General features: G+C 47.8%; 1 protein-coding gene across 2 annotated transcripts in view; it reads left to right on the top strand.

Moving 5' to 3' along the window:
- LOC119966642 (diacylglycerol O-acyltransferase 1-like) overlaps positions 1-12,299 on the top strand; it is a 146,306-nt gene that overhangs the window by 96,099 nt on the left and 37,908 nt on the right. For both annotated transcript variants that reach the window (XM_038798684.1, XM_038798685.1), the window contains 2 exons: positions 4,845-4,950; positions 8,483-8,611. In XM_038798684.1, coding sequence (XP_038654612.1) covers positions 4,845-4,950; positions 8,483-8,611 — 235 coding nt within the window. The remainder of the gene's footprint in view (positions 1-4,844; positions 4,951-8,482; positions 8,612-12,299) is intronic.

The raw sequence follows: 12,299 nt of genomic DNA on the forward strand, positions 1-12,299 counted from the left end.
TACAATCAATCTGTAGCTCAGTATTTTTATAATTGGGTGCACATTCTTTATTTGGTATTTAGTTAGACTTCCTGTGTAAGTTGTTGCTGTTTACTGACTTATACATTGTGCATCCTTTACCCTTTGTGATTTTAAACACGTGGCTTGTCACTAACTTTCATGTGTGAACACCTGCTTATCCAGCAGGCTGGGTTTTGATTAACATCCCTTCTGAGTGCCAGAGTGCGTCAACAGAACGACCAGCTGTGCTGACCATTCAGGCATTCTTAGGCATGCAGAGCATCCTATTTGGGAATTTGATTACCCTGGGACAGAGTTACCATGCGGGCGATTCTCCAAAATGGAGCCCAAGTGTTTGCGCCGTCGTGAACGGCGTCGTGTTTCACGACGGTGCGAAACGGACACGGGAGCGACCGATTCTGGCCCCCACAGGAGGCCAGCACGGCAGCTCCAGCCTCCCTTCCCAGCGCCAAATGGGCGCTGCCCCAACCCACGCATGCACAGTTGGGCTGCGCCAACCTGTGCATGCGCGGGGGACTTCTTTAGCGTGCCGGCACTGACTCAAACATGGTGTCGGTGTTCAGAGGCCGGCCCGCTGATCGGTGGACCCCGATTGTGGGCCAGACCCCATCGGAGGCCCCCCCCCCCCACAAAAAACAGGCCGCCCACCCGACCGTTCACGCAGAGTTCCCGCCGGCAGGGGCGAATGGCGCCGGCGGGACTCTGTCGTTTCCACTCAGCCCATCCGGGCTGGAAAATCAGCGGGGCGGCCGATGCCATGCCAGACGCGCCGGCACAAATGGCGCTGATTCTCCGCACCTCGGAGAATTGCGCGCCGGCATCGGGCCATGGTTGCGGTGACTCTCCAGCCTGGCGCGGGGCTCGGAGAATCGCCCTCTCTCTCTCTTTCTCTCTCTCTCTCTCTCTCTCTCTCTCTCTCTCTTTCCCCCCCCCCCTCCCAAAATGTCACCAATCCAAAATTGGAATGGGGTGGAGCCAGAGTTTAAACTTGGATCATTCTCTGTGAGCTTCTCATTTTATCTTTCCCGGAGCACAATAATTTGGAAAGCTGCCAATGGACTTGTGATGGATATCCGGGAAACAGGGTTGAAAATCCGACCTGGCAAGTAGCAACCCTTCCCACTGCCATCTTTATTCAGCAAAGGATACACTGTGAATGTTGCAGTTCTTTAAGTACTGTTGTGTCTATTCATTCAGATGATATTTTGACTTAAAATTTGCAAGGTTCGAGTTGCAATGCATTGATAGATATGGAGAGGGTATTTTATTCCGATCTTAACATACCCATACCTGACCTGAGAGCATGTACTGAACTGGTGCAGTGAAACCTGAGATTGTTTGGTTTCAGTCTGTCTCTGGTATCGCACCCAGCTACAGCAATTTCCAGTTTCTACACCATTTACATTTTGACTTCTGGCTTCAAAACTAGACTGGTTTGTGACTGCCCCTTTGGAACTGGGGCTCAGATTCTAAACTCCATAAATTAAAGTGAAACAGTAGCGCTGAAACCCATTTGTGCCACCAAGTCTTTTCAGTGAGTAACCCGGTAGGGGAATCTAAAACACGGGACACACACTCTGGATAAGGGTTTTGGATCGGGATGAGGAGAAATTATTTCACTCACAAGGGCTGTGAACATTTGGAATTCTCGATCCCAGAGGGATGTGGACGCTCCTTCGTTGAATATATTGACCACGATGCGGAGATGCCGGCGTTGGACTGGGGTGAGCACAGTAAGAAGTCTTACAACACCAGGCTAAAGTCCAACAGGTTTGTTCCGAATCACTAGCTTACGGAGCACTGCTCCTTCCTCAGGTGAATGAAGAGGTTTTCATTCACCGGAGGAAAGAGCTGCGCTCCGAAAGCTCGCGTTTGAAACAAATATGTTGGACTTTAACCTGGTGTTGTAAAACTTCTCACTGTGAGTATATTGACGGCTGGGCTGGACTGGACAGATTTTTTGAGAATTCAGAGATGTGGGGAGTGGGAGGGAAAATAGAGTTAAAGCCAAGACCAGTCATGATGGTATTGAGTGTCGGAGCCAAGTGGTCTACTCCTCCTATTTCTTGTGTTCCACTTCTTGTGCCGCGATTCCTGCTTGTGCTCGTCTCCTTCAGCAATGCAGCCAAGACCAGCGTTTCTGGGGGGCCTCTGACTTTTCAGTCCCAGTGCTGCAGTGCCCTCTTTTGGAAAATACAATCATGTGAAATATTGCCCCTGCTTCAACCTGGCTCCTGATTTTGTGGGTGGAGGGGAGGGAGGGAGTTAGGCAAAGGTCTGTCGATTCCTGAGCAAGGAGAAAGAATAAACTTTCATTGAAACCGCCCCCCCCCCCCCCCCCCCCCCCCCCCCAAAAAAAACTCCAGTCCCCCAAAGACCTCAGGATATCCCAAAATGTTTGAGAAATGTGACGGCCAGTTTGTGTGCACACCATCGAAACAAGGAGCAGGCGTGGGCCCTTCGAACCTGCTCTGCCCTCAGATATGATTGTGGTTGATCCTCGATGTTGGTGTCATATTCCTGCTTTCTCATTCCCGCTTTCTCCCCATATCCCTTGATGCCATTAAGTGAGTGAAGAGATTTTTCCTCCTCCTCATTTCTAAGTTGTCCCTGAATCCTGAGACTGTCTCCTCTGGTTCGAGATTCCCCAACCAGAAAGATTTTCTCTGCATCTAGTCTGTTCAGCCCTGCCAGTTAGAATTCTATACGTTTCAATCAGATCTCCTCTCATCCTTCTAATCCTTCTCATCCTTCATTTGGGGCTGATTTGGCACAGTGGGCTAAACGGCTGGCTTGTAATGTAGAACAAGGCCAGCAACGCGGGTTCAATTCCCGTACCGGCCTGCCAGAACAGGCGCCGGAATATGGCGACCAGGGGCTATTCACAGTAACTTCATTGAAGCCTACTTGTGACAATAAGTGATTATTATTATTAAACTCTAGTGAATACAGGTCCAGTTGACCAATCTCTCCTCATAGGACAGTCCCGCCAACCCCAAAATCACCCTAATCAACCTCCGCTGCATTCCCTCCTTTCTTAGGTAGGGAGACCAAACCTGCCCGCAATATTCCATCAAGGCCCCGTATAACTGCAGTAAGATATCTCTATTTCTGAGCTCAAGTCCTCTTGCAACAGTGGCCAACGTATCAGTTGCCTTCCTAATTACTTGCTGCATCTGCATCTCCACTTTCACTGACTGGTGTACGAGGACACCCAGCTCCCTTTGTACATCCACACTTACCAATATGTCACCATTTAAATAACACTCTTCCTTTCTGTTTTCCACACTGAAATATATACCTTCACAGTGTAGCCACCTGGGTTGGCCACTTCCCGAGTTTAAAATGGAGATTCGCTAAGAACGCAGGGAAAAATGGACAGGCTCAGAAAAGCAAGCAGAATGCAAAGTGTCCAGTATATTCGAGTTGCAGAAAGCAGGCAGCACTGAAACTGACTACCATCTGCATATTAATAAGCGATCCCCGGGAACAATAGCAACAGTTAAAGATAAAGCCAGACTCCTCGGCGCCAGCAGGAGCCAACACAAAAGAAGCCAACGGACACTTGGGAACCGCCCAGCGATCAGGGAACAGCCCCAGTATTGGGGAAATCAAACCAATCGATTGGAACATGGTCCAATCAATTGGAGCCAGGTACGGGGTCCGCCCAAAAAGGCGCAAAGCCCCTGGGGACTATAAAATAGAGTCCCCAAGTTCAATTCAGTCTTCTTGGCAGCTCTCAAAGAACTCTTGACCATGACTCTCAACTCAGAGAGGCTTGCCTAGCAGCTGCACCAACAAGTAAGTGTCCAGTCAACGCACGCTACGAGATAGGCGCTCCTGACCCTTAGTCCATACCAGCTGGAAGCCTGCAGTCTCAGGATCAAACGAGAGGCCATTGTTCCCTGACCCAGTGGGTTCCTTTTCCAAAGCTAAGTATTGGCCTTTAGTGGTAGAAATAGTCTAGTTCTGTAGTATTTTATGCATGAGTAGCGATTGACTGTGTATATAATAAATGTGTTTTGATTTGAACCTTACTAACTGGTGTATTGATTTATTGATCAGCACTTGAACTTGAACCTCGTGGTGGTATCATAAAGATACCTAGCGACTCTAGAGCAAGGTTATAAAACAGAGCAATTAAGTGTAAAGCACACTTAGCAAAACGAGAAACAACATTTAGCCACATTGTACGGCCTCTGCCGTGTGTTTGCCCACCCACTCAACTTGGCTCAATCACCTTGAAGTCTCCTCGCATCCTCCTCACAACTCACAATTCCGCCCAGTTTCGTGTCGTCAGCAAACTTGGAAATGTTACATTTGGTTCCCTCATCCAGGTCATTTATATGTATATATATCTCGTAAACAGCTGGAGCCCACGCACTGGGCAATCTGCGTGGCCAATCCATCTGCCCTGCACATTTTTGGGTTGTGGGAGCGAAACCCACACAAACACGGGGAGAATGTGCAAACTCCACACGAGTCGGCCGCTTCTGACTCTGACGAGATTGCCATCACGAAGGTTACGCCAACACCTAAACACGTGAGCATGCAGTCGTCACAGCGTTTCTTCTGAAAGCAACATATTTATAAATGTTGCCACCTTGCTTTCATGACACGTTTCCTGCTTAAGAACCGAGCATTTGATGTCATAACGTTGAGTCCGACCAAATTAATTCCACAGCAGTTTCTGGGCTCCCTAAATGCTCATGGAAACGAGCCTGATTTTTAGTGCCACGATGTGCTCTACTTGAATGAATACTCGCCTTCAGGGGAGGCCATTGCTTCTCCGTTGTTTAACCTGTTTTTCTTTTTCTCCATAGGGTGTTCTATCTGAGAGTTTTGGACTGGCCTTGCACACAGTTAACCTGATCGCCATTCTCTCCTTCCCTGCAGTGGTGGTATTAACAGTCACCTCAATAACTCCAGGCGAGTACAGTGAAGGCCATTGGGGGTTGGCGGGGAGGTGAAGGATGGTCAGCTTAATGTAGTGTCATTTCAGAGCACACTAAATAGGGCTTGGATTCTATAGATTAGCCCTGTTATTTGGAAAATTGATTGGTTGCAAATCAACCATGGTTTTCAGGAGTCAACTGGTGCAGAGTGTGTTCCCAAGGATGGTAACGTTGCTCTTTCTCTTTGTGTTCAATTACCTGGGTGTCTACAGTTTTAGGACAAAGTTTAATAACTTTGGACAACTTTTTGCACGTTTCATACATCATCCTTTTCCTCCCTGAAAGAGTTTCTGGAATTTGCAGCAACATTAATCCACTGAGATCGGAAAAGGCTACACTGCGGCCAGGCTAGTTTCCTGCTCCACTTGGAGCGTCCTTGCCGTCTCTGATCTGATCAGTGGCATACAAAGATTTCATTCTGTTTCTGAGGGGTTACAGTTTATCTCCGTGCTGGGTCACTGTCACTGGGTCAAAACCCTGCAACACCCTTCCTAACAGCACTGTGGGGGCACCTATACGCCCTGCAGCGACTCGAACGCCATTCGCCGCCATCTTTTCGAGGGCAATTATGGATGGGCAGCAAGTGCTGGCCTTACTATGATGCTCACATTGCTGAAAATAAAACCTAATAGGAGGCAGCACGGTAGCATAGTGGTTAGCACAATTGCTTCACAGCTCCAGGGTCCCAGCTTCGATTCCCGGCTTGGGTCACTCTCTGTTCAGAGTCTGCACATTCTCCCTGTGTCTGCATGGGTTTCCTCCGGGTGCTCCGGTTTCCTCCCACAGTCCAAAGATGTGCAGGTTAGGTGGATTGGCCATGGTAAATTGCCCCTTAGTGTCCAAAATTGCCCTTAGTGTTAGGTGGGGGTACTGGGTTATGGGGATAGGGTGGAGGTGTTGACCTTGGGTAGGGTGCTCTTTCAAAGAGCCGGTGCAGACTCGATGGGCTGAATGGCCTCCTCCTGCACTGTAAATTCTATGATAATCTACGAGCGTGATTGTGGCTGAGACTGAGTGACACTGGTCAAAATGCAAATTGCTCGTGGCATAAAATAAAGGACATTTGCGATTTGGAAACTAAGTAATGTGAGAATGCATTATGTCACCGAGCCAGGTGGTGACTGACTTAAGAACTAAAAACTAGCAGTAGTCAGTTAGGGTGCTCGAGGCTGCTGTTTGGGGTGGAGAGATCCAAAGATTCACAACCCCCCCACAGAGAAAGAATTCCTCCTTATTTCCTCCTTCAGTAACCCACTACTCCTTCAGAAACTAAAGCCCTCAGCTCTCGATTCCCCATGAGGGAATCCTCTCAGCATTTACCCCGTCAAGCCCCCTCAGAATATTGCACGTTGCAATAAGGACAGCTTCATTCTTATAAATGCCAACTGGGCTGGCCATAGAAATACTGTGGTTACAAGAGTAAGTCAAAAGCTAGGAATTCTGCGGCACATAACTCACCCCTGACTCCCCAAAGCCTGTCCACCATCTGCAAGGCACACGTAAGGAGTGTGATGGAATGCTCTCCACTTGCCGGGATGAGTGCAACTCCTACAACAATGCAAGAAGCTCAATACCATCCAGGACAAAGCAGTCTGCTTGATTGGCATTCCATCCACCAACATTCACTCACTCCCTCCATCCAACAACGCACAGTGGCAGCCGTGAAAACCAGCTACAAGATGCGAGGACTCATCAAGGCTTCATAGTCAGCACTTTCCAAATCCACAACCACTTCAATTAAGGGCAGCAGACAAAGGGAGCACCACCTGGGGGTGAGAGTGACTGCCCTTGACATTTGACCGAGTATGGCATCAAGGAGCCCTAGCTAAACTGGAGTCAATGGGAATCGGAGGGCGAACCCGCCACTGGGTGGAGTTATACCTGGCACAAAGGAAGATGGTTCTGGTAGTTGGATCATCTCAGTTCCAGGACATCACTGTGGGAGTTCTTCAGGGTAGTGTCCTAGGCCCAACTATATTCAGCTGGTTCATCAATGTCGTTCTTCCACATAAGGTCAGAAATGGAGACGTTCGCTGATTGTTTAGCACCATTTGTGACTCCTCAGATACTGAAGCAATCCATGTCCAAATGCAGCAAGACCTGGTCCGTATCCAGGCTGGGCTGACAAGTGGCAAGTAACATTCACGCCACACAAGTGCCAGGCAATGGCCATCTCCAACAAGAGAGAGTCTAAGCATCATCCCAATGTCATCCCTTGACATTCAATGGCATTACCATCGCTGAATTGTACCCCTTTCACAAACATTAGTAATTATGGTTTTTAACTGAGAGGACCACAGGCACCACCATGAACACATTCACCGCATTGATCATGTGGGACAAGTCTCTGTCCCTCCCCTGCAGTTCGCGCTTCAGCTCGTTCAAATTGACACTTATGCCCGTAAGAAACGGCAAGTCGAGCAGCCACGCTTTGTCTGACAGCTGGCTTGATTTAAGAAAGGTGACCATTTCAGGGCGCAGATCCAGAATCGAGGGTATTTTGAAAGATTGCAAAGCAATGAATCCAATATCTTCGCAGCCACTGCTTTTCAGACCTGAGAATGCAAGCCATCGAATCCAGGAGACCTTTCAGCCTTTAACTCCATTAGATTTCCTAGTACTTTTTCTTCAGTGATAGTTTAAATTTCCCCCCTCCTGCATGTGCTAGGGGACAGTAGCCTGGTGGGAGGGTGACTGTCACATTAATCCACAGACCCAGAGTAAAGTTTGGAGCCATGAGTTAAAATCCTACCACTGAAACTGGGGGAATTTCAATTCAATTCACTAATAAGACATGGAATAAAATTCCTGGTCGGTAATGATAATCCTGAAACTACCAGATTGTCATAAAAACCCATCTGGTTCACTAACATCTTTCGGGGAAGGGAAAATCTGCCGTCCTTACGTGGTCTGTCTGACGCGTGACTCCAGATCCACAGCAATGTGACTGACGGGGGGAGGGCACAGTAGCACAATTGCTTCACAGCTCCAGGGTCCCAGGTTCGATTCCCGGGCTTGGGTCACTGTCTGTGCGGAGTCTGCACATTCTCCCCGTGTCTGTGTGGGTTTCCTCCGGTTTCCTCCCACAGTCCCAAGATGTGCAGGTTAGGTGGATTGGCCATGCTAAATTGCCCCTTAGTGTCCAAAAAGGTAGGGTGGGGTTACGGGGATAGGGTGCTGGTGTGGGCTTAGGTAGGGTGCTCTTTCCAAGTGCTGGTGCAGACTCGATGGGCCGAATGGCCTCATTCTGCACTGTAAATTCTATGATTCGATAACTCTTCACTGACCTCTGAAATGGCCCAGCCAGTCACTCAGTTTAAGAACAATTAGGTGTGAGCAATAATTGTTGGCCTTGCCAAGAGTAAATTAAAAGAAAACACTCTTCCCTTGCAGTCCCTTTACTATGAGAGCATCAATCCTGTCTCATTACACTTTACCAGATTGAAAATATTCCCTGGTTGGTTCCAAGATGCGTTGTTCTAAGAGACTTGTATCTTGTTCTGCAGTTGGTGCTGTGATGGCGCTGATGTGCTACACCATCCAGTTCCTCAAACTCTACTCCTACAAGGATGTCAACAAATGGAGCAGAGAAGTGCGCAGAGCCAAAGTGAAAACCCTGTCCAGATCTCTCTCGGGTGAGTATAAAAAGATTTAGGAATGTCAGTCTTTTCACAACTCCAAACATTCACTTTACAACCATGAAAACAGAAAATGCTCAGCCAGTTAGCCGTACCTGTAGCAAGGGAAACCGTGTTAACATTTCAGATTGGTGATTGTTCATCAGAACAGATTATGTTTGAAGTATTGATGGGAAATGTTGGTCCCACAGTAGGAATGTTCAAACCTGTTTTTCTTATCGTTTTTTCACTGACTCAGTGAGGCGGGGAGGCGAGCCCTGAGGGGCTCTCTCTTCTGGTCGGAAGCGCCCGGGCGGTCTTACAAACCTCATATAATTCTTTGAGGAAGTGACAAAGTTAATTGATGAGGGAAGGGCTGTAGATGTCATATACATGGACTTCAGTAAGGCATTTGATAAAGTTTGCCATGGCAGGTTGATGGAAAAAGTGAAGTCGTATGGGGTTCAGGGTGTACTAGCTAGATGGATAAAGAACTGGCTGGGCAACAGGAGACAGAGAGTAGTGGTGGGAGTGTCTCAAAATGGAGAAAGGTGACTAGTGGTGTTCCACAGGGATCCATGCTCGGACCACTGTTGTTTGTGATCTACATAAATGACCTGGAGGAAGGTATAGGTGGTCTGATTAGCAAGTTTGCAGATGATACTAAGATTGGTGGAGTTGCAGATAGCGAGGAGGACTGTCAGAGAATACAGCAAAATAGAGATAGATTGGAGAGTTGGGCAGAGAAATGGCAGATGGAGTTCAATCAAGGCAAACGCGAGGTGATGCATTTTGGAAGATCTAACTCAAGAGCAGACTATACGGTCAATGGAAGAGTCCTGGGGAAAATTGATGTACAGAGAGATCTGGGAGTTCAGGTCCATTGTACCCTGAAGGTGGCAACGCAGGTCAATAGAGTGGTCAAGAAGGCATACAACATGCTTGCCTTCATCGGACGGGGTATTGAGTACAAGAGTCAGCAGGTCATGTTACAGTTGTATAGGACTTTGGTTAGGCCACATTTGGAATACTGCGTGCAGTTCTGGTCGCCACATTACCAGAAGGATGTGGATGCTTTAGAGAGGGTGCAGAGGAGGTTCACCAGGATGTTGCCTGGTATGGAGGGTGCTAGCTATGAAGAAAGGTTGAGTAGATTAGGATTGTTTTCGTTGGAAAGACGGAGGTTGAGGGGGGACCTGATTGAGGTCTACAAAAGTATGAGAGGTATGGACAGGGTGGATAGCAACAAGCTTTTTCCAAGAGTGGGGGTGTCAATTACAAGGTGAGGGGAAAAGTTTAAGGGAGATGTGCATGGAGGGGAAAAGTTTAAGGGAGATGTGCGTGGAGGGGAAAAGTTTAAGGGAGATGTGCGTGGAAAGTTTTTTACGCAGAGGGTGGTGGGTGCCTGGAATGCTTTGCCAGCGGAGGTGGTAGAGGCGGGTACGATAGCATCATTTAAGATGCATCTGGACAGATATATGAACGGGTGGGGATCAGAGAGAAGTAGACATTGGAAAATAGGCAACAGGTTTAGATAAAGGATCTGGATCGGCACAGGCTGGGAGGGCCGAAGGGCCTGTTCCTGTGCTGTAATTTTCTTTGTTCTGTTTTCCCGCACTCTCATGCAAAGTAGAAATGCCTGCATTACATAAAGCTTGAGAAACACCATTTCCCTCTCCACGTTGACCATTCATTCTAGTGTTACTGCCTTGTGACCAACTCCCAGAGCTCTGCAGCACCACATTAATGTAATAATAATCTTTATGGTCACAATTAGGCCTACTGCTAAAAGTCCCTAGTCGCCACACTCCGGCGTCTGTTCAGGTACACTGAGGGAGAATTCAGAATGTCCAATTCACCTAACAAGCACGTCTTTGTGGGAGGAAACCGGAGCACCCGGATGAAACCCACGCGGACACGAGGACAACATGCAGATGAGCTGGAAATCGAATCTGGGGCCCTGGTGCTGTGAAGCAACTGTGCTAACCACTGTGCTACCGTTACGCGGCTGTGGCTCAGGATAACTCCTTTTTCCTCCTCCTCCCTCCTGTCCCTCTGGATAAAGCTACTGGTCTCTCTTTGCCATTTCCTTGGAGCTATGATCGAACGTTGTAGATGTGAATGAATATCTCAGATCTATGTTGCCAAACGTTGATGCTGCAACACCCCGATATGCAGAGAAGGTGACCAGTTACAGGCAGAGCAGGTTTTAAGCTTCAGTCGGTCGGCTCCCTGCCTCTGAGCCAGTAGCTCCGAGTTCAAGTCCCACTCGAGGACTTGTTGGCCACGAAAGAAGTGTTCACGACACAGTTCAAACAGGCTGGTAATCAGCCTGCTAAAATCGTTCAAACACTTCCCCACTATTCCCCAAAGGGAAATAGTCTGTGTGAAGATACAAAACAAACCAAATACCAGGCCTGCAGCTTTCTGATGGTTATGTCAGTGATGATGGTAAGACAGTAGGGCACATGCACCAAAGTGGATAATCGCAAATAATTAAAACAGAGACTTCTTTACATCGGAGATAGTTAGAGTGTGGAATTCCCAGCTTCAAAAATGGCTTGTGGCAAAGTTCATTCATTGATTTAAAAGGGAATTGGCTCGTCATTTTAAAAACGGGAACAGGAGAAGGGCGGACAACACTAGTGATTCCAGCAGGAATGATAGTAAGTCTTGATGGGCTAAATGGCATGTTTCTATACTAATATTTAACTGCTAATACTAGAAACACAAGTCTGAAAAGAGACCGATTAAGAGTTTCAGGCGAAGTCCCTTCTTATTGCTGCAACTATTTTGTTGTTGTGTTCTCTCAGCCTAACATTAACAAGTGCCTAAGTTTTAGATTGAAAGATGCCCCAGTCGCGCTGATACGTGTGACGTAAGTGCCCAGCAGCCCCCGGACGGTCTTTAGGGATGGTGCGTTCAGATACTGCTGGCTGGCTTTTTAACTAAGCTGCCTGTGAAGGTGTTACCTGGTACATTCTCCATGGCAATGCCTCAACCAATCAGCACCCTTTTCCCATGCAGTACAAATTGTTCACTCTGAAATTTGGTATTCTTGTGTCGTCCTGATGGGTGCAAAAGGAAAAGCTTCGACAATATCTCCCTTCAATCAGCAACGCTAAATGGGAAATACTGATATGACCTTTTTGCTGGACCAGTAGTGTGCATGACCAAGTGATAGAATGCTACTTATTTACCAACCTCATCCAGGTCATTGGAGGGGATTCAGTTTTGGAGAGAGTAGACTGTTTAACCCTCACTTTTGGTGGATCTTCAGGTTGGGGAGTGTAACCCAATACGTGCCAAAGGAAATTATCCAAAGTCCAAGACCCATAGAGATGCGCACAAGTCTATTCTGTTGGAGAACAGAATGCATCATTATATAAAGGCAAATTACTGCGGATGCTGGAATCTGAAACCAAAAGAGAAAATGCTGGAAAATCTCAGCAGGTCTTTGCCGAAAATGGCGGAGGATTCATGCTTTGCATCCGGAGGCTGGTGGGATGAAATGTGAGAACGAGGGGGACTCTACCCTTGTTCTGGGAGGGAGTGGAGGGGGCGAGGGTAATGGCGCGGGAGATGGACCGCACACTGTTGAGGGCCCTGTCCACAACTGTATGTGGGAAATCACGGTCGAGGAAGAAGTAACACATTTACGAAGCACCATTTTGAAAAGTGGCATCGTCGGAACAAATGCGACGGA

This window comes from Scyliorhinus canicula, chromosome 5 (assembly GCF_902713615.1).
Source record: "Scyliorhinus canicula chromosome 5, sScyCan1.1, whole genome shotgun sequence".
Classification (NCBI taxonomy): Eukaryota; Metazoa; Chordata; class Chondrichthyes; order Carcharhiniformes; family Scyliorhinidae; genus Scyliorhinus; species Scyliorhinus canicula.